This window comes from Urocampus carinirostris, chromosome 4, assembly GCF_059441175.1.
Source record: "Urocampus carinirostris isolate Australia breed hairy pipefish chromosome 4, RoL_Ucar_1.0, whole genome shotgun sequence".
NCBI lineage: Eukaryota > Metazoa > Chordata > Actinopteri > Syngnathiformes > Syngnathidae > Urocampus > Urocampus carinirostris.
In genome coordinates, this window is record NC_142352.1 from 47,838,116 (window position 1) to 47,866,091 (window position 27,976).

A 27,976-nucleotide genomic window follows, 5' to 3' on the forward strand; every position below is an offset into this window, starting at 1 on the left:
AGTAAAACTATCCGCAGAGAGTAAACTGTGTTGCTTCCTAGCATTACGACTCTTGTCATTCTAAAAATGACTTCTGTTCTATAGAAGACAACAGGTGGCAATTGCCCAACGTTAGCATTAGATTGAAGATGTGACTCAATTCATTGTTCACTTATGGATACTATGCACAACACTAGACAAAATACATCCGAAGTATCCAGGGATAGACCAATACAGGTATTCTTTGTTGTAAATGCTTAAAAATTGGCGTACATTTACTAAAAATGAAATAAGAAACTGTAAAGTAAGCTAGGTTTAGTTGTGTATTTCTCAGATTCCTATGCTATGAAATCAACTTGTTGAACCTGTTTTTCTCCTTCCAATATGCAAGTAATCATCACACACACACAGTCACGTTTCAAAGATCCATATTTTCAGTCTAATTCCTTTGTTTTTAATATGTTTTCAATGTTTTTCTATTGTATGTAATGTAATACGCATGTGCGACTCCATCCATTCACTGCTCATGCGTGAACTCTCAATAAACACGGCTTCTGACCCGGATGTTGTCAGTCGGCCAACCAAGATGCATTCGCGAAGGCGTTTTAAACTATAAATGCCTCGACTTGAATATTTTTGCCAGCAATGAGTTTATATCTTTATCAACTCCGACAGAAACAAAGATTCTTCTTTATACATTCAAATATAACTTTAATAGCTTTCTGAAACCTTTTACAGTAAATAAATGAACATTTCAACACAATTTAAATGACTAATCTTCCACTTAAACCAGAAACTAACAGTGCAGGAAATAAAATTCGGCTTTGCAGCAACTCGTAAAAAGGTACATAAAAACGTAGATAGTTCCCTGATTTTGTTTACGATAAACAAATAAAAATACGTTTGTCCAATATTATCGGCAGATTCATAGTGTAGAGTAAATTGTGAATGATTGAACCTACGCTCAGGCGTCTCGCCCAGCTGTAATATACAGAGAATATTTCTGCAATAGTGCACAAAAATAGCAACAACAAATATATTCTATTGAACTGTACATTAGAATTACCAATGAGAATGCAACTGACAATCACAAGAAACCACCAGGGAAGTTCTTATTTCATTAAATGTAAACATATTGAGAAAACAGCTAGCTGAATCCACAAAAATAACATACTGGCAAGAGAAAAAAAAACATAAATTATGGTTTGGTGGAAATGTATATAAAAATACTGACACAAATATATATGAGTGGGTTACATGGCAGAGGCTAGCAGACTATTTAGTCCAATATACCACGTTTAGCCCTTTTCAACGTATTCAAAGATGCTGATGCAGGCCTCTTAAAAGCCATTGAATTCATTTTTTCCAAAAATAAAGCCTTAATTGGCATTAAAATGTCTTTAATCCAATTTTTGAAAGTCTTAGAAATATGATCACATTAGTTAGTTCTTAGTTATTAGTTACTTACTTATTTAGTACTATTACTTATATTATTTATATATTTATATTTATTTAATTATTATTTATTTATTTATATTTATTTATATTTATATATATACTATTTACTTATTTACTTACTTATTAGTTACTTACTTACTTATTAGTTCTGCACCGCTTATCCTCCATTGGGTCGCGGGGGTGCTGGAGGCCATCCCAGCTATCTTGGGGCAGTGGGCAGGGGACACCCTGAATTGGTTGCCGGCCAGTCGCAGTAGTTAAATTTATATTTGTTTAAACTTAAAATATTTAGTAACATTTATAAATTGTCTTTTTTTTTTAGTAATTTACAGATTTACCGTGGCTACATCGTTCTATAAACCCCCCTTTGAGACATTGTTTTCCTTTCCAAAACTTTGGAGCGTGCCATTTTTTCAGGTTGGAAAGTATTCAACTGGACCAAAATGTGATTTAAAAAGCAAAACAAAAAAACTTTTGTTCAAAATTGCTTCTAATTCATGTGTTTTTTGTTTGTTTTTGTTTTCAATTGTGGGTTTTTTTGGTCGACTTGGTCTTAAACTTTATTTAAACTTAATTTAAAACTGCATTAAAAAGTCTTAATGTCTTGAATTTAACTTGTCTTAAGCTGTAGGAACCCTGTAATGATTTTACCAAAACTATTTAGGAGAAGAAAAATCTCAAAAAACATTCATCAAGGTTTTCATGTACAATAGATACAGCAGTTGAAAAAAAAAGATTAAACTTGGTTTAGGAAGTTTTGATCCCAAACATGACGTACAAATAAAATGAAATACCTCCAGAATTCAATGTTACACCATTGTGTAGCCACTCTCAGTAAAAATTTAATTTCTTAGGTCGGTACAAAGTGATGGCAAAAAAGAGGCTTGAGGCAGAGTGAAGTATTTGCAAACATTGACTTGTTCAGTCAACATTTTTGGCAGGGAATTTTCTGATGCCTTCTCAAAGTCTTTCTTGACACTTTGGTCTACGTGAAAATCACATTTTTTTTAAAAAGACTGGATTTTTTCATAGTGGTCATGCACGAGTAGACTATCTAAAACTTTCTGTTGGTCAAGATTACCTGAGAACTGCCTTAATCCATGACAGGATTGACAATGATCATCAACAGGTAAATTCATTTTAGAATTTTTAGGAGCGGGAGTATTGCCTTTTGATCCATTTTCAAAAAGCGTTTCAAAGTCTTCATTCTTACTGGTCTGTTCTTCAAAGTGCTTATAGGGAAACTCCCTAAGACCAAGAGACACTTGGTAATTATCTTCCATTAGAAGAATCGTTTTAGGGTTTACAAGGTTAAAAGTAAAACCTTGATTCCCTTCAGGAGAATCGCTGGATACATTTTTGATGTGCTTTGCTAGGTTCCTTTTTTCAATACGTCTGCTTTCTCCAACCTGATCACAATGTTCCTTTGAACTAGGAAAAGTTTGGTAATTATCATAAACGAGAGAGCCAGACTCTGGTTTCGTTGGGTTGCGGGTATCACTTATACTAAGACCTTCCAAAGTATTCTTCAAGTCTTTGTTGACAGTCTTCTGATTTCCAGTGTGACTATCAGAGAGCTGCCTTAACCCTTGAAATGGTTGGTAGGAGTCATCAAGCAGAAAACTGCCTTTTGAGTTCTTAGGCATGCGTTCATCTTTTAAGTTTTTTTCTAAAATATTGTCCTTGTTTTGATTCCAGCTTTTCTCCTCTTCAAAGTGACTCTTGGTGAGCTCCTTTAAACCGCGAACTGCTTGGTGATTGTCATAAACTAGTAAAGTGAAGTTAGAGTTTGCAAGGTTGCATTCATCATTTTTATTCACACTAACAACAGAATTTTCTGAAATAATCTCTGGGAATCGTCTTTCAACACTTTGTGGCTGCTCAAACCTCAGACCAAAAGACCCTGACAAGCCTTTAAACATTTTATAGGATTCAATTGAGGAATTTTCAAAAACCTCAGCCAGGTTTTGTTTTTTCCAACTTTTTTGCTCTTCAAACTGATTGTTAGAGTGCACTTGTAAACCTTGAAATGCTTGGTAGGTGTCATCAACTGTAACAGGGAAGCAGTTAGAATCATTAGACCTTTGTGGGTCAATTTCTAATGCTTCGTTACAATTGTGTTTTGTATGCTCAGTAAAATGACTATCAGCGAGCGTCTTCAAAACCTGAAAGGCTTTGTAAGTATTATTTACTGCAAAACTACCTTGTGAGCATACTGGGACACATAGGAGACCCTTCCTTTGCTTAGAAGTATCATCTCGCTTGCCACATTCCTCTTGAAACATCTCTTGGCAGCACTCATCTCCTAAAAGGCTTGTGCTACAGAAGCTAACGGACTGGTCTGAACTTTCACTGGTTGAAAACCTCCCAGAATCCCTGCAAGCCCCCTGGTTTGACTTGGAAGTCAGTGTGTACGAGGACACCAAGGTCGGGAATGTGTTTTCTTCGCAAGTCGATCCTTGCTTGTCCTCAGCAGTGGATGAGATGGAAGTGTCTTGGAACCTGCGTTGGCACTCCATTTCGGGTTTATCCTGACTCTTCAAAGTGTCTGTTACCTGAACTGGAAAGCTAGGCCTGATTAAGGAGTATGTTATTGTATTTTTGGAACCTGAATGCTGCTGGCACTGGCTTGGGCTTACGGACAAATCACGGGTGGGGTTACTAGACTCTGTCAAAAGACGATTGGTGGAAGATGATGGTGGGACGATGTTCATCAAAGCTTTGCTCAGTGCTCCTTGGACACCGGCGATGATCTCTGAAGCCTCGGTGCAAGCATAACCGAGGGAAGGTGGCCCGCTGCTGATTCCGCTACTTTCAAGAAGACTCTCTGTGCTGCTTTCGACAAGGAAGCCCTTTGACCTGGAACAAAATGTCCAATTGCTTAAAAGAAATTTTTCAGCAAGAGTTTCAAGTTACAGTAGACCACTGGGATGTAGTGTATCGCCTTGTGACATTTTCACTTTACAGCAGCGGTCGGGAACCTTTAGCTCACGAACCATGTATGGTTCGTTTCATGAATACATATGGTATACCGTATTTTCCGCACTATAAGGCGCACCTAAAAGCCTTTATTTTTTTCAAAAGCTGACCATGCGCCTTATAATACAGTGCGCCTTATTTATAGATCAACATTAAGTTTTCCAACTAACTTGCAGCCGCCGACTCGATTTTCCCCCAAACGCCAAGTAGTACGCGGTGGATGGTGGGATTTATTTACCGGCGTTTCATTGGCTAACCAATGTGTCAATCATCATTTGAATCGATCTCTATTGACTAAAGTTATTCGGAGGTCAAGAGGCGGATCCTTTTTATCATTTACAGACTGCCATTGGCTCAAACGGCAAACAAAGCCTGCAATTGGCCGAAAAAGATGTGTCAATCATCAGTTGAATCGATCACTATTGGCTAAAGTTATTCGGAGGTCAAGGGGCGGATCCTTTTTATAATTTACAGGCTGCCATTGGCTTAAACAACGAAACAAAGCCTGCAATTGGCTGAAAAAGATGAATGCGTATAGGATGTGGCTGACGGCATAGAGAAAGCATTTTTTCTATTCTGTATTTGTAAATATTGTATTCTCCTGGATTTACTACCCTCACAGATATAAGAGGACATTGCCTGCACATTATTATGAACACAACGACTTCGGTGAGCTATTCCCGGTTTTATATTGTCCCTGTTGTCACGAGTGCGTGGTGGCGTGGAAGGGGACCGGACCAGAACGGAGGCAGGAGGCATGAAGGGAGAACTCAAATGCGTTGACGATCCATAAGTTTTATTTTACAAAATAAAAGTCGCCCAATACTCCGGGGCAAAACAGAACAATACCGAGTTCCTCCGGCACGAACTCAACAGGACAAGGCATAACAGACTAAAACAGGACAAAGCATAACAGACCGGGATTGGGAATAATGAGCAATGAACCCGCACCCGCAGAACCCACAATGCAGCCTTAAAAAGCAGATCCACAATTAGTGGAACTGCTTTCAGCTGTTGCCCAGAGGGCGGGGCAGACTGGTCACCAAGGCGACCGTGACAGAATGAACCAGCCAACAAATAGAACTCAGCGAACGATCCCAGCGCGACTTGGGGAGAGCTGGAGAGCGCAGTTCGGCAGGCGCCTACTGAGTTGGCCTTCCCTGCCCGTTCGAACCACGGCCCCGCCCGTCGTGGCCCTTGCTGTGCCTCGAATGGGGTCCCAGGAAGAATTGACGCCTGCCTGCCCGACTCCCGTGCCGATTGCCTGCTATTCCCTCTCCCCTGCGTGCAAGTCCGACTCCGCTGCCCGTCGGGCCGACTCCGACTCTGATGCCTGCCTGTCTGACTCCCGTGCCGACTGCCTGCTATTCAGTCTCCCCTGCGTGCCGGTCCGACTCCGCTGCCTGCCAGTCCGACACCGCTGCCTGCGTGCCAGTCCGACTCCGCTGCCTGCGTGCCAGTCCGACACCGCTGCCTGCGTGCCAGTCCGACTCCGCTGCCTGCGTGCCAGTCCGACTCCGCTGCCTGCGTGCCAGTCCGACTCCGCTGCCTGCGTGCCAGTCCGACTCCGCTGCCTGCGTGCCAGTCCGACTCCGCTGCCTGCGTGCCAGTCCGACTCCACTGCCTGCGTGCCAGTCCGACTCCGCTGCCTGCGTGCCAGTCCGACTCAGCTGCCTGCTAGTCCGACTCCGCTGCTCCTGTTTTGCCGGTTCTGATTTTGACTCTCTCATGTCTTGTCTGTTCTGATTTTGACTCTCTCATGTCTTGCCTGTTCTGATTCCACCTGTCCTGTCTGAATTGCCACTCTGAACCCGAACCCCCTGAGTCTGACTCTTCTGAACCCGAACCCCCTGAGTGCGACTCTTCTGAACCTGAACCCCCTGAGTGCGACTCTTCTGCATCGGCCTGACCTGAGTGCGACTCTTCTGCATCGGCCTGACCTGAGTGCGACTCTTCTGCATCGGCCTGACCTGGGTGCGACTCTTCTGCATCGGCCTGTCCTGGGTGCGACTCTTCTGCATCAGCCTGTCCTGAGTGCGACTCTTCTGTAGAGGCCTGTCCTGAGTGCGACTCTTCTGTAGAGGCCTGTCCTGTTTACCTGTTCTGATTTTGCCTGTCCTGTTTACCTGTTCTGATTTTGCCTGTCCTGTTCTCGTCGGTTCTGCCTGTCTGTTATCCCCTGTCCAGTTGCCCACCAGAACCCCTCCCTGCCGAGCGCCGATTCCGATCCGCCCGACGCAGATGGCGCCTGCCTCTCCCCGTTCCTGCGTGTTCGGAGGAGGGAGCGGGGTTGCCCCAATCGCGAGCGTCAACATTCCGGGGCGTGAGGTTGTAATTTTTTCTTTTGGGGACCTCGGGAGCTGTCCCTTAAGAGGGGGGCTCTGTCACGGTCGCCTTGGTGACCAGTCTGCCCCGCCCTCTAGGCAACAGCTGAAAGCAGTTCCACTAATTGTGGATCTGCTACTTAAGGCTGCATTGTGGGTTCAGCGGTTGCGGGTTCATTGCTCATTATTCACAATCCCGGTCTGTTATGCCTTGTCCTGTTTTAGTCTGTTATGCCTTGTCCTGTTTTAGTCTGTTATGCTTTGTCCTGTTGAGTTCGTGCCAGAGGAACTCTGTATTGTTCTGTTTTGCCCCGGAGTATTGGGCGACTTTTATTTTATTAAATAAAACTTATGGATCGTCAACGCATTTGAGTTCTCCCTTCATGCCTCCTGCCTCCGTTCTGGTCCGGTCACCTTCCTCGCCACCACGTCTCGTGACACCTGTATCTTGTTTCAGACTGAACTCGATGTTTCTGTGATAAGCGGTGCAGAAAATGGATGGAATGGAGTGTCTATTTTTAAATTAAACTCAATTCCAAGTGTTTATTGTTATATGCACAGTAAAGTTGCGAGCGAAAAAGAAAATAGATACAAAGGAATGGTTATCATTTCTTGAATCCCAAGACTTTAACCTTCCGAATGATGGAACGATGCATTTGAGTGACATCTTACGGACACCGCATTCGCACGTGTTCTCGACACGTATTTGCGTCTTTGCAAGCTTTCGGAATGTTAAGGGGGTAATAAGTTGGACTGAACTATCTGACTGTTTTGTCCACGTTCCCATTGTAGCGCCTTATAATCCGGTGTGTCTTATGTATGTCAAAAATAGGACCAAAAACTATTTTTTCGGGGTGCGCCCTATAACCCGGTGCGCCTTATAGTGCGCAAAATACGGTAGTCATTTTAATCCCATCTATAGCGCTCCATGTCTGATAAGTTGGGGGTCGAGTCTACAGTAGTGCACGAATTGCTGACGTACAAATAGTACAAATGGTTCGGTCCAGTATATAAAGAGCATACTCCCCACTACATTTCACAGTCAAGATGTCACACAAACTGACCCTATTTTGGCTTTACATGGTTATTGAAGCTTTATATGGAAGCTGATTAAACAATTTAGGTTCACTGTTGAGACATTTTATGATGAAAACAAACAGAATAACTGTAAACAGCTACAAACGCCAGCCAAGCACATTTTGATTGGTTGAGCTGCAGGGTTGGGGGACCTATGCACACAGCACACTGCAAAGCAGCTTCTGCACCAAAGGTAAATATGTCTGTATCCTCGTTTGCAGTATTTTGTGACATTTTTACAAAATAACTCGGACCTTGTTCTACAACCATTTTTTATGAAAAAAATTAAGGTTTATATGAGCCTCAACGATCTTAAGTCATTGCGGGAAGTAGACAAATTCAAAGTGGTATATTTGTTGTATGGGACACAGGCTCTGACATTATTATAATTTCATAAATTTTATGAAATCACCAAACATCACACAGTGAAATGAAATGCGCTGAAAAACAAGCTTTTGTCTGGAGAGCTGGTTTGGCAGTTTGCTGAAATTTGTCTTAAAATATATGGGACGGCTCTATCAAATCATAAATCAAAATATTTCGCCATTATGCTCTTTGGGTCAAAAAGGTTCTCGACGCCTACTTTACGGTCTGGAATAAGACGTTTCTTGACATTTTCTCTACTAGACGGCATTCAAATATTCTCCTTGTACGAAAACTTCCAAATTCAAACTTTGCAATGTTCGTGTGGACAGGGTTGAGGCATTATTTTTTTCAGTAACGGGTTAATCTAACAAACTATTTTTCTGCCGTTACAAACCCATATTGTTACTAAAAATCGAAAGCGGTGCATTACTTTGAATAAAGAGGTTTTCCGCTCTCCCCGAGTTGTTTGTCAGTCTTTTCGAAAAATGTCACCATTCAAAATAGCAACTATCATGTAATTATACAGCGATTACAAATATAGTACTTAATGATGAAAGAAAAGGTGAATGAGGGCTGATTGGCAAAAGAAGTGAGCACTATATTTGAATGAATGCGCATTCACTAGATGGTAAGGCGCCCGCTTTGAGACTGGGAGGTCGGTGGTTCGCGCCCCGGCCGAGTCATTCCTAAGACTTAAAAAGTGGTCGGCGGCGCCCTCTGTTGGCTGCGGCTGCATCGGCTCGCTACAACGGGTCAGGTGCAATCGACATTTCGTTCTGTGTACATTGTTACACAGAATGACAATACAAGGAAATTATTATTATTATTATTATTATTCACGCGAGGGGGGGAGGATTTTATATACGGTGTGCACTACCGTTCGATTACGTTCACAACAAAAACAAAGACGGAATGGTTTAAGTTGTATTACATTCCCAACAAATGCAAGACGAAGTGGTTTTGGTTATATGTTCGCCGTTACATTCCCTAAAAGTGATATAAAAGTGAGATAAAACGAGGTAAAAGTGGTTGTAGTAGCGAGGGGATGCAAATCTCGGCAGGGATGCATTTCTCGGCATAACAGCGGGCTGTAGAAATCATAACCGCTCAAGACACAGTCCCGTGAAGATCAAGATTTCAAGCTATGGCACAGAAGAAGCCAATATGTTATTATCGTAATAGTTTTTCATTTTGATTTTATTATCTTGTTATAAAATGAAAATAAATGTCAAGAAATAAAAATGGATTAAGACGAGGTCACTACGGTGACGGGGATCCATGTTCACCCCTTGACGTCTCGAGCACAACTGACGTGTGCTCGGCAAATCGCGCTGTATATACGCGGAGAAAGGAATTTGACCGTCACACGCGTAACACGCTAATTTCACGTAATAACACCGCGATACAGGCGCAGAACATGCCATTACCATGCTCCACCCACGATTACCAACTGAAATTTCCCGTCCTACCCATGTGTAACCACGCCCTGGCCGCGGCCAGAGCACGTCGTTCCGCGTCATTACCTCGTGTGCCGCCCGCGGTTAACACGTGCTCAAAGTTTTGAGCAGCTCAAAACTTTTTCGCGCGGCCAACCGCGTGTGAATTTCCGACCGCGAGTAAAGCACTGCTGTATCTCGTCTATACGGCGGTCTCAAAGCGTCCAACAGCGCCCAACACCGACTGCTTCACGGCCAGATATTTCTGGCCGTGATTCAGCCTCGATACGCCCGTGAAAGGCTGTGTACCCGAACTCTAAAGTATTGAGCAGCATTGAGCAGCGCAAAACTTTTTCGCGCTGCCAACCGCGCGTGAATTTCCGACCGCGTGTTAAGCACTGCTGTATCTCGTCTGTATGGTGATCTCAAAGCGTCCAATAGCGTCCGCCTCACAGGCAGAAATTTCTGGCCGTGATTCAGCCGCAAATGGCTGTGTGACCGGGCCCTAAATTAGGGCAGCGTCTGTATTTTGATTTATGTTTTCTGTGTCTTTGAGTGTTAACATTCAAGTATTTCCCCCTCTTTAAGGCACTTAAGTCACTCATTGGTTATAATTTGTCGAAGAATCTGCAAAGCTGATGTGTGCGTTGTAAACCTACCATGGTTTGACGTCACCTGGACTGAGGGTCTCAACATGGATGGGGGAGATGATGGGAGGGATAGGATTCAAAACCTACGGAAAAGAAATTGAGTATTCAAATGTCATGTACGGTCTGAATGCAAATAAATGAAAACACAAATGGAACCCCATCATGTATTTCACCTGTTTCTCACTGGGATATATTTTGTAAAGTTTGGAGTTTTGATCTCTGACTGAGTCCCAGTACTTGCTTCTGCACCTACAATGAAAGGATGGCTAATAGGAACAAACTCTGGAGTGCAGCCTATGGCGGAGAACATGGTTGAATGTTTTTTGACTTACTTCACGTAGCAGATGTATGTTACACTGGTGATGCTGATGGCTAGCAGATTGAGGCTTAAGGTGAGGGCCAGAAGAAAATCCTCATGTGACGCTGCTGTTAATGGTAAAAAGTATTGTATTAATGGTGTTTTATTGTCTTACTAAAACAATGAAAAAGTGCAAAGCCCTCATCAACAAGGGGAGCTAAGTTTGTGGCTTTGCTGTATAACTCATTCAATGCCATTTGTGGGATTTTTTTGCCATTTTGACTTTTGATTTTTGAAGGCCTACAGAAAATTTAGTTTTGAAGCTATATAGACATAGGACAAATCAAAAGAAAAGTTCAACCCTTATCTTTCATTAGAAAGCTTTTAACCTTGTTTAGTAAACAGCAGTTGAACATTGAACATTATTACGTTTCTTGAAAATACTCGTTTCTAAGAAAAGTTTTTTCTTAAAGGATGTTTTTCAAGCAAAACTTTTACTTTGGTGTTTTTTTGTGTTTTTTTTGCTAAACATCTAAACAGGGCTTTGCGAAAAAACAAAGGGGCACTTTGCTTTTAAAACATGATTTTCAAGAACAACGCATGAACTTTGCAAGGAACTTTACAGCGCCTGATATTTTAGGTGACGTGATCACATGATTTCAGAACACAAGGAATTGGAGGCTCCTCGATGTGTGGACAAAGATCTGATCAAAGTCGTCCCTGCCATCTAATGGTGATTTATCAGACTGAAATCCTTCCCAGAGGCTTGCTTCTTAGTCACCAGCAGCACCAAAGCCTTTAGAATTGTTTTAGTGTGTTAGGACGTTCTCCATTGTGTGACATCATGAAATGAAATGATGTGCATTTCTATAGCGCTTTACAATGTGCTTCACATTTCCCAATAGCGGCCTTGCAGCCATGTAAGGCGCTAACCTGCTTATTGGGGGTATTAGGGGTTCGGTGTCTTACCCAAAGACACTTCGACATGTAACACGGACAAGCCGGGATTCTAACTGGGATCCCTTGATCCCAAGACAAGCGCTTTACCCCCTGAGCTACTGCCGCCCCTCACGCACCGCATTGTTTTGTGTTATTGTAGATGGCTGCCGTGTTAGGCAGAATGAGAGCCATGTTCACTTTGCGTGTTTTTGGTGAATAAATCGGCCAAAAGATTGACCGTCATGCTTATCTTTCTTACGCACAAAAAGACTGCTCTCTCTGACACAGCCTTAAAGATAACATGCTGTTTTGTACTTGAAAAAGTAACTAACCGGTTATGACCGTCAGTACCGGTAACAGCCGAAGAAAAAAAATTTAGATTACCCCATTACTAAAAAAGTAAAGCCATTATGTAACCGTTATTTCTAACTGTTATTTCTAATACTAGAAACAAATAACAAAATCCGACCCTTATGAGTTTAGCGAAGGGTTCTTTGAGTTTTACTGGTGCAATGCAAAAGTTGCTCAACCTTCAATTGCAAATCATGAAAATATCATACGTACTTGTGGACCAGTCTTTTTTACTCGACATAATACAATTTATTATTATATTGTAGTATGAGAAATTATACAATGGACAACGAACATTCACACAATGTATCACTTCTGAGCGAGCTAAATTCCGCGCCCAGTAATTGGCCAAGCAAAGTTACATGATCATCCACAGCCAGTGATAATGGCGTGTCATGGCGGATAGACCCTTTGTACTTGACGTCACGTTGCATTTGCAAGAATTTTGAGCGCCATGACGGACGGCAAAAGCAACTGAGCAGACAGAAGTTGAATAGGCAGTTGAGTTGAAAGAGATATCAAACACCATGACAGAAGAATATAACCAGAACATTTTATGATGGTGGTTTCTTGCTGTATGGTGGGCTGTGCTAACAGGCAATGTTCTAAGCCCAGTTTGGAATTCTATCATATCCCATACCATTGATGAAGACAGAAGACGACGATGAATATCTGCAATCAATTGGAGTGACAGGCAGGCATCAAAGTACTCCAGGACTTGCAGCAAGCATTTTTTACAAGGTACGTTTTATTTATTTCCGAGTAATTTTAAGTTTAAGTACGTCAAAGACATTTAAAGTAGCTACTGGTTATTTTAGCTATTGCTAATGAAGCTAAAAAATGATACTCAGATCTTTTCTAATGAAGCCTAGTAACCAACTTAGCTAACGAGTAACGTGAAAATCAATTTAAGCAGATTTTGGTTACAGTGGATTTGAGATTTGATAGCAGCCTGGATAAAACATATTAGCAAACACAGCTAACATTAGTGTCTTACCTTTGCCATTATGAAGTACGTTCCCCTGTCAGCGCAGCAAGGTGTACCGGTAAGCCAACCAGCATGAAAGAACTGGTAGGCATCCAGACTTTTCTAAGCTTTTAGATCAGCACCCATGTATGGGGATACTCCATTTACAACATTGTGGCACAGATCGTGTGAACTCAAGTCAGGTAGACTGAACAATTTTTTAGATGTGTGAATATGTAAAAAGGAAGAAAGTATGGGTAAGTAGCGAGCCCTGCTATCCTCAGTTTGTCCAATTACCGCTCTTTGTGGTTTCAGCCAAGGTAAGCCACCTCATTTAACAGCTGCACAATATTGGTTTGACTAGTCATTGCCAATTGTATTGAATAGCCTAAACTGGTGAGGAAAGCAAAATCTGCTGTGGGCACAGAGCTGGACAGACTGACAACTGTAGCTGACACAGCATTATCTCCAAACAGAAGAGCAGCTTCAGCCACAGACTGCTGTCACAGTCTTGTTCCACGGACAGACTGAGGAGATCATTTCTTCCTCATGCCATGAGGCTCTTTAACTCCACCCTGGGGAGTAAAAGCCCTCTTTAAACCCCACCCCCACATTTGCATATTACCCTATTTTTATTACAGTGTGTATTTTATATAGCACTATTTAAATAATCTGTATGGGTGGCGAACACACGGCTCTAGGGCCGCACGCGGCTCTTGATCAATAAGAACGCGGTTCTTTGCCTCATTTCATGTTTATTTTTTTCCCCTCTCTTAAAACACACATGAATCCATCAGAGTTAATAACAAATAATAAATAATAGTTTGAAATTAATTTGGCAAATTTGTTGTTTTTATGCTGCTCCGGACACATAACTGACTGCCAATCATCTGCGTAGGTTACGTCTAATGCCGGTCAGTGCGTGGTGTGGCTCTTTGACTCTCACAATTAAAAATTTCGGCTCTTTGTGTCAAACTTGTTCGCCACCCCTGCTCTATATAAACACGTTATATTGGGTATTTCTGTATTCTATTTCTTTTATTTTATTTTTCAACACAAGTATATTACTAGAAGTATGAATTTCCCCACGGGGATGAATAAAGTATCTATCTATCTAGTATAGCTTTTGTTGTGGTTGTTGTCTACTGATTACTGGCCTCACCCACCGTTTACTACGGTTTACTGTAGTCTGTCATGGTGTCGGTACCTTCGTCATGTGCTTATGGTCACGTGTGTGCGAAGGGTCTATAGATATAAAAAGTTAGTGTGTCTTGACTTCAGTAGACTCTCCACCCAACCCCTGAGACTTCCTCAGAGAACCCCTGGGGTTTGATCGAACCCAGGTCAAGAACCACTGTTCTAACACTGCCAAAGTTATTTAATATTTTACAAAGTAGATCAGAACTCACTGGTTGTAAATTCGTACTCTTGGCTGCGGTCACTCGGTTGGCTCTCCCACGGCAATAAGTTCTGTACCGAGACAAGGTAAGTTGTGCCTGGTTCCAATTTTGCACCAAGTATATCCGTGGTAGCACAAAAATAACACATCTGCTTCTCCACTTGTGCAGCTTTGATGACTACGCTCACCTAGCACAGATAAACACAATTTAAATATATTTTTCTTAAAGTATAAGGGCAATATGAAGTGAGCAAAATAAACTATTCTCTTACCTCTTGAGTTTCTCCTTTCTTGTTGTAAGTCAGTTGTGTGTTTATTATTTCGCCTATTGTGCGTTTCATTATGTTTGTCTTCCAGGTGACTTGAAAATTCCCATTGGTTTCATTTACGGAGACAATGGTAGGGGTTTGGGGTTTGTCTACAGAGAAACAGGGGGTACTTTTAGGGCATTCAAAGCAGATATACAGTATGTGACAAAAGTGAGAACACCCCTCACAATTCTGCAGAGATTTCATTATAATGTAAATAGAACATCACTGAAGAAACATCACTTTGACATAAATAAATGAAGACTGTCAACAGAGGCCATGGCTTACTGGAAAGTAATCTTCTGGTCTTATTGGAAAGTTATCTTCTGGTCTTATGAGACAAAGATTAATTTATTTGGCTCCGATGGTGTGAAACATGTGTGACGGCAACCAGGTGAGGAGTACAAACATCTATGTAATGTGCCTAAAGTCAAGCATGATTGGGAATGTCATCGTTCGAGGCTGCATGAATGCAACTGGAATCGGGGAGTTGCATTTCATTAAGGGAAACACAAACTCAGAAATGTACTGTGAGATACTGGGGCAGAGAATGACCCCCTTCCTCCAGAAACTGGGTCGCAGGGCAATGTTCCAGCCTGACAATGACCCTAAAAACACTTCTATGATAATCAAGGACTTTTAAAGTAAAGGGGATGGACTGGCCAAGCATGTCTTCAGATCTAAACCCAATAGAACATCTTAGGAGCATCCTAAGCGGAAGGTAGAGAGGTAAGAGCTCAAATATCCCCCAGCTCAGTCATGTTGTCATGGAGTATGGAAGAGCATTCCAGTGGCAATTTGTGAGGCTCTGGTGAAATCTATGGCCAGGAGGATTAAGGTGGTTCTGAGATATTAGGATAGCCACGCAAAAAACTTCAGGAAATTTTACTTTGGCGTGTACTCACTACAAATGTCTTAAGTGTTGTTCAATTAAACATAATGATAAAATCTCTGAAGAAATGTGACGGGTGAACATTTAGTACGGTTGAACATTTCGTGAAGGGCGAACCATAGGTTTCCGACCCCTGATACAAGGTGTGCAGTTTTCTCGTCATGAATAGAATAACTGTCGTATCATTCTATAACCAGCAGGTGGCAACCGCTAGGTATTTCTAAAATATCAGATCTACCTCATATGCTCGCATATAAACCGGATTTAGAACCATAGAATACATTACTGAAATCAGTGGATCAGCTAATACAGGTAAATCAAGACAAGGGGGCATAAGAAAGGCACAGCCACCCAAGCTACCCAGTTAACCATGCGGTGTCCTCATGGTCCCCCATCGCCCGATCTCTTTTTTCTATTCAGTTGGCGCCTTTTGAAAGAAAGCCCATCTCATTATAATGTTAACCAGAGCGTTTTATTGCCTTTTTGACGATTATTATGCGTCCCAAGAAAGTTAGTGATGAGGAGAAGTGGACAAAAGTGACAACTACAATATAGTCAAAAGGAATAAAGGAATAATTGTGAAATAGAAAATAGTAGACTTGTTCTATTTTTTTTTTTTTAACGGATTACAAATCTTTTTTTATTTCAATAATTATCGTCGTACATGTTTTATTAATATTTTGGGTACTTTTGTTTAAGTGAATGGTTATTTTAAAGCTGTTTTAGTGGATCGGCTTATAAGTGATGTAGGCTTATATGCATATATATAAGGTACTTTAAAAAAATGTTCCACAAGCAAATACTGTTGCTGGTATTAGTTATCATTTTTAGTGGAAGAATAAAAAAAAAAATCATAAAACTAGAACAAGTTAAATTGAAATAAATATAAAATTACGACAAAATGTGTAACCAAAATGTCCTTGTACTCCCTTTTCAGCCACAAGAGTCATCAAAATATTCCTATTGAAATCAGGTATTAATTTATATTGTCAATAGGCTCAATTATAGCCTCACTTTCATCATTTAAACCGGGTTGTCAAACTTATTTTAGTCAGGAGGCCACATGGAAAAAATATCCTCTCAACTAGCTAGCTGACTAGCAGATAAAATCTAAAGAAAGAAATGGAGAGAGAAAAAGAAAAAGGAAATAAAGAAAAAAGAGTGAGAGAAAGAGAAAAAGAATGAGAGAAAAAGAAAAATAACTCACAAGAGAGAAAAAGAAATAATGGGGAAAGAAAAAGAAAGAGAACGAAATAGTGAGGGAAATAGATCGAGTGAGAAAGAAAAACAGACGAAAGAAAGAGAAACAAAGAGGAAAAAAGAGAGAGAGAGGGAGCACAACAAAGGGAAAAAAATTAAGAGAAGGAAAGAGATTGAGTGAAGACAAAACGATAGACAGAAATAGAATAAGAGACATGGAGAAAAATATAAAAAGAGAGAGAAAAAGATACAATGAGAAAGAGAAAGAGAGAAAAAGACAGATAAAAAGACAAAACAGAGAGAAAGGGATAGAAAGACAAAAAGATAAAGTGAAAAAGGGAGAGAAAAACCAAGGTACAGAAAAGAGAGGCAAAGAGAAGGAGAAAGAAGGACAAAGTAAAAGAGAGAGAAAGAGAGCACAGGGAAGAAGTGAAAGAGAAGGTGAGAGGCAGAGAGAGTGAGAGAGAATAAGACACCCAGGAAGAGTGAAAAAAGGGAGAGAAGTGGAGAGAGAGAAAGAGAAGAAAGAAAGGGAGAAAAAAAGGAGAAAGAGAACGAAAAAGAGAAACAAATACAGCTACAGTTGTTTTGCGGTGGGCTTGGCCTGGCTTTGGCAACATCCAAGGGAAATACGTCTCGTGTGCCGAATTCAATTCTGTTGGCGAGACTGATCTGGCCTGCAGGCCGCATGTGTGGTATCCCCGATTTAAACGTTAACTGACAAAACTGGAGGCGAGAGTAACATTTTAAAAAATATTTTCTACAGATGGCGTACCTTGCGATTAAATCAATGAAATAAAAGTGCTTATGTACACTCACAGCTGTGTTTAACGCTTATATTTTTGGATTCCACATATTGTCCGTCTCTCCGGACGAACGCCGTGTGATTTTCCTCGAGTATGAGTATCATTTCAGTGGAGCAGCAGCATTTTCCACTTGCACACTGCACAGGAGGACAGTAGGACTCACTGAAACAAATTTTTTTATCATTAGCAATTTAATACAGGCTTCACACATCTTTTTCAAGGCAAAATCAAGCACTTTTCTAGCACTTTCAAGGCCAATTTTTCTAATACCTTCAAAGGAAGAAATCTAGCACCTTTGATAAGTAAAATCGCTAACTTCCTGCTAGCACATACTTTGTGCTTAATTGAGATGTTATAAACTACAATGAACAGTCTTTTTGTGTCAATGGGCTGCTATAAACTGACATGAATTCTGCCGTTCTGCTTCAACAATGCACAAGCAGCTTCAACACGTTTAATACAGGCTTCACACATCTTTACATATAGACGTATATTTGTGGTGTTTACACATGGTACTATTTCAAGACTACTACGATACAGTAGTTGTATCTCTGTCTCTGTCTCTTTCCCTCTCTGTGTCTCTCTTTTTCTCTTCCTTTGTCTGTCTTTGTTTCTTTCTCTCACTGTGTATGGTTAACTTCTTTTGCTCTGACTTCCCTTTTTCCTTTTCTCTCTTTTCTCTTTCTCTCTTCCTTTTGCCCATTCCTTGTTAGCAAACATGGAATGGGCAAAAAATCAGTAGCAGAAAGCAGAAAAAAATAGCCAAATTTGGGCTCATTTTAATAATATTGGGCGGCAGGGCGTCTGTGGCACAGTGGTGAGGTCATGGGTTCAAATCCAGCTATCACTGTGTGTGGAGTTTGCACGTTCTCCCCGTGATTTCATGGGTTGCCTCTGGGAACTCCGGTTTCCCGCACATTCCAAAAACATGCCTGACAGGCAATGTTCCCTCTAATATTCCACGGGTCTGAGCGTTCACACAAAGTCGGTGAGCAACGCTCGAAACAACAGTGAGCAACAGCAAGTGTGGCAACTAAATCATAATCAAATATAACAAAACTTGACATTAAGCACATTTTGCTGAGTTCCCAGCGATGCAAAATAATTTTTCACTTTTCAATGAATTGACTAATGTACAATTGCAAAGCTTGTTCGGCCTACAAACGTCATTTGTTTTTACAATTCTTTCACAAGATTTCCATTTCTTTTTTTTCCTGGTATCTTTTGATGCATAATACTAACATTTTGGGGGGCTTATTTAGTCGGTTGCACAGTACAAAACTGTATTTAATTACATTTTTTAGGGGAAGATTGACTCGATATAGTTTGAAATTATTTGAATGAAACACAAACTTTTTCTTTTTTAAATTATTTAAAAAAAAAAAATCTCATTGTGTTTATTTTTTCCTAGCTGTTATTTTTTTTCTTGCTTTTTTGTTCTCTATTACCTTTTTTCCTTTGGTTCTTTCTTTTCTTCTGTTTTTTCCTGAATTTTTCCTGCTCTTTTTTTCTCCGCTTTTCACTACTTTTTCATTTTGGTATTTTTTCTTTTCTTGTTCTATTCCCCCATTCCTTTAAGTCATTTTGTGCATAGTTTTACATAATATTTGCTCATGTTGGGATTAAAGAAGCAAAAACAACCTGAAGAGCCGTTTGGGACCCAAAAGAGCCAGCTCATTTAATGAGCCGAGCCGAAGAAGCCGCTTCTCGAAAAACTCTACTGACTTTACTCAACTTTGTTCTACTTCGACATTGACTTCAAAATACTGCATTTATAACATAGCGTCAGGGGATCCCGTGTATTTTTACCTTCATGCACCGTAACTTTGACTTAATTCGCTTCTTAATCAGCAATTTCGAGCCCCGATTTTTGTGAGCTGGCTAGATTTTCTTGTGCGCGGAAAAGCTCTGGGCGGTGCGCAATTGCGCGCACACACAGCTTAGAGGGGACATTGGTTAAGGTTGTCCCCTGCCAACTGCCCGAAGATAGCTTGGATGGCCTCCGGCACCCGCGACTCTGCTGAGGGGAAGCGGTGCAGATAATGGATGAATGGATTAGTTATACTGATTTTGAAGCAGAGTGCATTCAATCTTTTAATCTTTAAGACTGCTGGTCTTTTGCTCTTTGTTTCATTGATTTTAATGTTGTCAGGAACCAGAACAGGATCAGGACCCAATCGCGTGACGTTCTCACACAAGCCTTTATTTTACGGGAATCGGGGAGTCATGCACGTTGGGCAGCCGGTCTGGCGTGGAAAGACGGGAAGCCAGAGACCGACACGATCGATAACGAATCAGGATCACGAAAATAAACAGGAGAAACTAAACGGGAACAAAAACTGGGGAAATTAATAAACAGGACCAAAATAGACGGAAACAAAGCTGGAACCCGAAATTAAACAAGACAAAAATAAATTAGAACAATAGAAGATACAACAGGAAAACAGGACCGGGTCAGAACCCACGTCTTGTGGGGCAGACCCCCGAAGCAAGAGAGCGCTGAGCTTTATATAGACAGAAATCCAATCTCTCAACGAGCCGCAGCCGGCGCCCCACGGGCGGGGCCAATTGGGCACAATGGCCACCATGACAGACACGGTCGGGGCCAATCGGGCACCATAGCAACCGCGACACACACACACACACACACACACACACGGGTGCGGCCAATTGGGCGCCATGGCAACCATGACATATATATATATATATATATATATAACAGTATATAGGCAGCACGGCGGCGCAGTGGTTAGCGCTTGTGCGGCACAGTTCATGTCATGGGAACCTGTCGTGGGTTCAAATCCAGCTCCAGACTTCCTGTGCGGAGTTTGTATGTTCTCCCCGTGCTTGCGTGGGTTTCCTCCGGGCACTCCGGTTTCCTCCCACGTTCCAAAAACATGCATTTCAGGTGAATTGGCCGGTCCAAATTGTCCCTAGGTGTGAATGAGCAAATGAGTTGTCTGTCCCTGTGTGCCCTGCGATTGGCTGGCAACCAGTTCAGGGTGTCCCCTGCCCACTGCCCGGAGATGGCTGGGATGGGCTCCAGCCCCCCCGCGACCCTAATGAGGATAAGCGGTACGGCTAATGAGATGAGATGATATATATATGTAACCGCGTTGTACGTGTCCCACCAAAGATCCACATTCACGCTGGACTGGATGATGAGGTTTTTATTATTACAGTTTCTGCAAATGGATGAGTCACAACATTAGCTTTTTCTGCTGGGTTTGATCTCTTTGATCTCTTTGTAGTACTCTGGTTAAACTGACAAAACCCCGCCTCCTGGTCACATGTTAGAAGCCAAAACCAAACCCCACCCCATACCAGCAGATGGCACTGTTGGACTCAGCATTGCAGGACATTTACCAAAAACTATACACATATTTTAGCAGGAATTTCAATAAAATAAAAGTTATTATTACACCCGTTACATACACCCCCCTGAAATTCTGCTAAATATGGGAGTGCTACACTAAAAAGAAAAAAAATCACATGCCAAAAAGGCAAATACTGATGAAAAAGAGGACACGAAAACTGGTACAGTATTACAAGGAACAAACTGAAGTGCATGTCAGTTCTAAAACTCTCCCAAAAAGGAGTGTGAAAAGAAAGGAGGCGAGCAAACTCCTAACTAAGCACAGACTCAAAGATGCCTGTTACATCTCTGAAATATCAAACATTGTTCCTGTAGTTGTAAGTGCTCACATAGGCACAATTCTTGTTTCTTACTCAAGCTTTGTTACTCAAACTGAAAGTGCATCTCTACTGAACTTAAACTAGGAACTTGCAGATATTGCGGACAGATGATTGTCACCTACCACATGGTCATTCATCTGACAAATAAGACGACTAGGAGGCCTGATGGACTGGCGGACCCTAAGACCATAACGGTTAGGTTGAGCACAAATAACCTGAGCTTGAAGGTCTGGGGCAGTCAAGTCTAAACAGTCAGTATCAGGGGAGTCTGCGTCCAGATGGTCAGTGTTCAATGGGGTCTCGTCTGGGAGACCCATACCCAAAGGGATCATGTTTTCAGAGCACTGTGATGGGCTTTCCGTACTGTCACTTGAAGTATGGTCAACATCTTGTTCGGGGATGTGCTGACTTCCTCGACTGGATGTATCATCTGTGAGAGAGTCGGACTGGGCATCAGATCTGCTGTCTAGTGAGTTATCCTTCACTTCTGGATGAACTTGCTCTTCACCTGCCTGTATCACCCAGTTTACTGTACGGACATCACTGTCTTCAACCGCGTCAGGTAAATCAGGGCATACATCACTTCCATGCATAGCAGCGTCAGACTCTGAGTGTTCAGATTCGCTGGCCAGATCATCCTCACAGGGCAAGAAGCTAACAGAGAGCAGCAAATTCCTGTGAACTACCTTCTCTTTGCCCGTCAGACAATCCTTGACTCTGTAGACATTGAGATCAGGCTTGACTGATATGACTTCATACGGGGTTGACTCCCACTTGTCTGCAACTTTGCGTTTCCCCGGGACACCTCTGTTGGCGATCAACACCCGGTCTCCCACGACGAGAGGTGATCCTTTGGCCCTACGGTTGTACAGCTTGGCATGACGAGTCTGTTCTCTGAGAGTATTCCTCTGTACAATCTGAGCAGCTTCATGTAGATCTTTCTTCAGATGGCGTACAAAGTCAGAGTAGCTGACAACAGCATCATTGGTATTAGCATGTTGAAACATGACATCGACAGGGAGACGAGGGATCCTACCAAACACTAGGTAAAACGGTGCAAACCCTGTTGTCTCATGCTCTGTGCAGTTATAGCAGAATGTGAGCTGCTGCAGCATTTGTGGCCACTTTGCTTTGGGCTGAGGGGGAAGGGTTCTGATCATATCTCCCAATGTTCGGTTGAATCGTTCTGCGATGCCATTTCCCATGGGGTGGTACGGAGTGGTATGGGATTTCTGCACCCCTGCCATCTCTAGAAGCTCCTTGATCAGTTTGCTCTCAAAATTAGCTCCCTGATCAGAGTGGATACGCCGTGGGAAACCATAGACAAGGAAGAAATCCTGCCACAGACGGCGAGCAACTTGTTTGGCGGTTTGATTTCTGCAAGGGAAGGCGTGCGCCATCTTGGAGAAATGATCAGTTACGACCAGGACATCTACAGACTTCTTCTCTTGCTCAGCAGTCCAAAAGTCTATACAGACCAACTCCATAGGCTCAGAGGTGACTATGTTCTTGAGTGGTGCACGGTTGTGTGGTTCCGGTGTTTTCCCTACTACACAGCGCTGACAGGATTTGACATAATTCACAACATCACGTTCCATGCCATTCCAGAAGAATCGTTGCCGCACCAGAGACAAAGTACGGTTCTGGCCTTGGTGACCTGCTGAGTCATGTAAACCTTGAAGGACTTTCTGTTTCAATGAATCAGGCACCACAAACTGGAAGATTTTCTTGGCCATGTGAGGATCTTTCCTTATTTTGTAGAGCATGCCATTCTGTATGGTGAGTCTGCTCCAATGCTTCAGTAGTTTCATCACACTAGGCGACTCGACAGCTCTCTCACGCCTGGTAGGTCTCTTGTGTCTATGCACAAAGTACATGGTCCTGCTTATTGTGTTGTCGTGTTCTTGTAAACCAACAAGCTGACTCTGTGGGAGTGCCGTTGACTGATCTCCCTTCTGCAGAAGATTGAAGTTGGCGTCTGTTCCCATCACTTGACCCACGCCACCAGTGGACTGAGCACTGAAGACAGCAGCAACCTCTTCTGATGTCACAGAACCATTGGAGCCTGATGGATTAGCCCTTTTTACTAACTCGTCTGATGTCCCAGCACTCTCGTCTACAACAGCGTGACAATTGTTGGATACTCTGAACACCTCTTGCACAGTACTGTTGTTCACCCTGTTGACTTGGTCCAAGAGCGAAGTATAGGGCTCGGTAACAAGGCGATGACCCACACATGACCGTACAAATGGCTCACGGCTCAGAGCGTCGGCTACGATGTTCTTTGGTCCAGGAATGTACTTCAGGTCAAAATTGTATGCAGCTAGCTTCGCTACCCACCGCTGTTCACACGCATCAAGTCTTGGTTTGGTCAAAATGTATGTAAGTGGGTTATTGTCGGTCCACGTGGTAAAGTGTCTTCCTTTCAACCAATGGCTGAATTTATCACATACCGCCCATTTCAAGGCAAGAAATTCGAGCCTGTGTGCAGGGTAGTTGAGCTGGGAGCGAGAGAGCGTCTTACTTGCAAAGGCGACTGGTCTGGCTACTTTTCCACCAGGTGGCAGCTGTGACAGGACTGCTCCAATCCCATCAAAGGATGCGTCGACAGCCAGAATAAACGGCGCATCAAAATCTGGGTGGGCCAGAGTGACACCTGTCACAAGGTCGTGCTTCAGTGTTTCAAAGGCGTTCTGGCATGCATCGGACCAATCTGCAGGCGTCAGCTTCACTTGACCTTTCTTGCGGGCTCTCTTGCGCTTATGCTTGTCACCAGATTCAGATGTGAGCCTGAACAGAGGTTTTGCCTTCGCAGAACATGCTTCAATGAAGCTTTGGAAATACATCACCATGCCTAGAAAAGATCTGATTTTACTAGGGCATGGCGTCTTGCCATCCGACTCCATTAGATCAGTGACTTTTACGTCATTTATCGCTCTCACTTTCTCGGGGTCAGTCCGAATTCCATCCTCACTGATGACATGCCCAAGAAATTTCACAGTCCGTCTGAGGAAAAAACACTTTTTGGGTGCGAGCTTGAGGTTGTGTTCCTTAAGGCGAGTAAACACCATCTGCAGGCGTTGGAGTGCAACTTCCTCTGTGGGGGCAAACACCATCAGATCGTCGAGGTAACATAATAGGCTCATGAAATTCTGATCACCAAATATTGACATCATCATCCTCATAAATGTTGCTGGGCTGTTGCAAAGTCCCTGAGGGAGCCGGTTGTACTCGTGAAGGCCGAATGGTGAGGAGAATGCCGTGTACTTTTTGTCGTCAGGGTGCAAGGGGACATTGTAGTAGCCTGACGTCAGATCCATTGTGGAGAAAAAGGCATTTCCCCCAAGTGCGGCCAAAGCATCAGCTTGATGCGGTAGTGGGTAGGCATCCTTTATGGTTCTTGCATTAAGCCTTCTGAAATCAGTACATACCCTTAGTTCTCCATTCCGCTTCCATATGAGAACAAGCGCAGATGCATAGTCGCTAGTCGACTTCTGAATAATTCCTTTCTCTTCCATCTCGTTCAGAGTCGTCCTCAGTTTTTCATACTGACTTGGTGGTATACGTCTGTAGGGTAGACGGAACGGCTTATCATCAACAAGGTGGATACGATGTACAAACTCTTTGGCCTCTCCACAGTCCATCTTATGGCGAGAAAAGATTGACTCGAATTGTTCGATGATATGAAGGAGCTTGTCTTTACACTGCAGCGAAACCTCACATGACTTCAGGTCAATGTCTTGCAGTCCCAGAGCTTCCAATGCACGCATCATGTCCTCTTCTGACCTGGGTCGGACCTCTTTGCTCTGTACACTCTGCACGTTGCACTTGACCTCCTCTGCATTGGGCAGGTCTTCCGCTGCGATACAAGGAGACACATCTGCAATTTTCCTGTTTCTTCTCAGCACCACAACTCTGTCCGTGGGATTAAAGACTTTAACAGGCACCCATCCATCTCCCCAGAGTGGAGTAACAACTCGTCCGACAAGGACTTGTCTGGGCGCAGCCTTTGATTGGGTTGGCTCAACGACCACTGTGCTGCCCACAGACGTCCCGGCCAACTCAGATAACTTGCCCCAAATAACGTACTCGGTCCGTGGATTCAGCGTCACGCAACTCTTGATTTTTACTGTCCCTACTTTGTCTGGAATGCAGTCACCTCTCCATCTCTCTGTGTTAGAAAGCATTGACAGGAATTGACTGTGGTTATCGGACAGACCGTTGTCAGGAGTGGAAACTAATCTCCAGTAGCCATCAGTACTTTTCAATTGAGTCAAAATATATTTGATGGCATTGCTGCCAAGGATCATCTGTTCGGTCTGGCCTGGCACAACCATTACTGGTATTATCATTTGGCACCCGTAAACTGTGACGTGAATGTCGTACATATCTCTGGGAGAAACTTGGTGTCCACCGCAGCCTACAATGACATAATCATCGGCCGTGTAACTCATCATATCAGGGAATTGCTGCAGGAGGGACTTAGCCGTGTCCTCACTTACTGTACAAGCCATCGACCCGCTGTCCAACAGCGCTCTGAAAGTGGGGCCTTCTTGCACAAGTACAGGTGTGTAAAACAGTTCGTCAGTCTCCGCTATTCTCTGAAACCCCTGAAAGATCAGCTTCTTCGATGGAGGTATCTTGTTGCTATACAACTCATAAATTGATTTATTGTCTTGCATGTCAGGCTTCACATTAGTGGTGGGAGGTTTACTCAGTTGATCTGCACTGTTCTCCCCTAAGCGCAGATCAGTTAGTTTCCCTGAGGCAGCGGGACAACTTTCGTCACTGGACAATCACGTCGAGAATGCCCTGGGGCATGGCAGTGAAAGCAAAGGTTTTTGTCTCGGCAATGAGAGAGAGCACTGTGTTCGACTTCTTTGCAAATGATACATGGCTTGGCAGTGAAACCATTTATTCTGGCTCCAGGTCGCCTGGTTGGAGCTCCCCCTCTCTCTTGAAACTGGTTCGAAGTAACACGTATCAGAACTTTCTCCAACATACTAATAACGTCCGTTAGAGAGACATACTGTGGGCTCGAAGTCTGAGGTGGCTCGTGCACGAGGGTTGGACCATGGTTCACCTCAGCTTTGTGTACGGCAATTTCCGCTCTATTCGCAGGTTGTTGTAGGGAATCTGCTTTGTAGCTCTTCTCAGCGTGGTATTCATTCAGCACCTCTAGTACCTCACATGCTGACCACTTTTCGATGGTTTTTGATCTGTAAGTGAGTGCCAGTTCCTTGCATGGGCAGTTCCGAATAAACATGCGAGTAACCTCTATTTCAGGGTTGTCAAATGTTTTGCCCTGCTCACTCAAGCACTCAGAGGCAAGGTCAGCTGCTCTGTTTAGTCTCAGCCAGTAGTCATAGGGGTCTTCCTGGTCTTTGGGCAAAGTTGAATAAAAGTCAGCTAAAGGGACAGCAGAGTACTTGGTACAGCTAAAGTATTTCCTGAGAAGACTATAAATCATGTCAGGGCGGGTATAGACGTCTATATTACTGTTTCTAATGCTAAACCTAACTACATCTTTAGCTTTTCCTCTCAAATGTATAAGGATTTCCTCTGCTTGCTCTTCAAGTCTCACATCACTCCTTTTTATAAATGTCCTCATTAGATCTTCCCACTCATGTATTGTTATTGAGTCTGAGCCATCCCCAATAAATGACGGCGGTTCCTTAACCTTTCTCTGCGTTACCACCTGACTCAATCTGTTTGCTTCATCTTGTGTGGCAGCAGCGTTAGGTGCTACTATATTACGTGACTGTATATTTGTGAATATGCTATCAGCCAATTTATGTCCTATCTCCTGAATAATATTTGTCATCTGATCAGCTACACCCTCAGAAACGTCACTTGTGCTCTGAGTAAACATGTTTCAAAGATGTAAATAAGTCAAAATCGCCTGCGTAACACGTCACTGTATAGCAGTTTTAAATACTGTGAGCTGATGGCTTTATGAAATGATGTGGCAGGTAGGACAGTCCTCGGTTCGGAGAGCTTGATAGAAGTCACGGGTCACGGCACCAATGTAACCGCGTTGTACGTGTCCCACCAAAGATCCACATTCACGCTGGACTGGATGATGAGGTTTTTATTATTACAGTTTCTGCAAATGGATGAGTCACAACATTAGCTTTTTCTGCTGGGTTTGATCTCTTTGATCTCTTTGTAGTACTCTGGTTAAACTGACAAAACCCCGCCTCCTGGTCACATGTTAGAAGCCAAAACCAAACCCCACCCCATACCAGCAGATGGCACTGTTGGACTCAGCATTGCAGGACATTTACCAAAAACTATACACATATTTTAGCAGGAATTTCAATAAAATAAAAGTTATTATTACACCCGTTACATATATATATATATATATATATATATATATATATATATATATATATATATCTATAGCGTGTTTTTATGAGGATCTGTGTCTAAATTGGTGAAAATAGGATTGCAACAGTTATTTTTTTGCATTTTATCAATTATTTAGAGCACTTTAGAGTTAATATTTTTGACTTTTATTTTATTGTTTTGCATTTTCACAGATTTTATGCTTTTGCTGTTCAACTTGAATCTGTTCAGTGTGTAAAAAGCTAAAATTGTTTTGTATTTTACTTTTTTTTGTACGTCTGTGAATATCTTCATTTATATTTCATTTTTCAGGGATCCTGTGCAAAATAATGACAAAACTAATTACTAAATTTGGTGCATGTTCTATTATTGATAATACAGTGGGACTTCGCTACTTCGCGGTTCCAGGTTCGCAAGTTCAGAGCTTCGCGGGTCTAAAAAAATAATAATAATAAAATAAAATAATTAAAAAAAAAAATATATATATATATATATATATA

General features: G+C 42.5%; 1 protein-coding gene across 4 annotated transcripts in view; it reads right to left on the bottom strand.

Moving 5' to 3' along the window:
- Window positions 1–365: 365 nt before the first annotated feature.
- The window catches only part of il4r.1 (interleukin 4 receptor, tandem duplicate 1), a 36,590-nt gene continuing 8,979 nt past the window's right edge, over window positions 366–27,976 (bottom strand). For 3 of the 4 annotated variants that reach the window (XM_088334758.1, XM_088334757.1, XM_088334756.1), the window contains 7 exons: window positions 17,443–17,591; window positions 14,496–14,641; window positions 14,234–14,411; window positions 10,602–10,695; window positions 10,443–10,518; window positions 10,279–10,352; window positions 366–4,296 (listed from right to left, as the gene is read on the bottom strand). In XM_088334758.1, the coding sequence (XP_088190884.1) occupies window positions 2,445–4,296; window positions 10,279–10,352; window positions 10,443–10,518; window positions 10,602–10,695; window positions 14,234–14,411; window positions 14,496–14,641; window positions 17,443–17,591 (2,569 nt within the window). In that variant the 3' untranslated portion in view covers window positions 366–2,444. The remainder of the gene's footprint in view (window positions 4,297–10,278; window positions 10,353–10,442; window positions 10,519–10,601; window positions 10,696–14,233; window positions 14,412–14,495; window positions 14,642–17,442; window positions 17,592–27,976) is intronic. The other variant, XM_088334759.1, reaches the window with a different exon arrangement.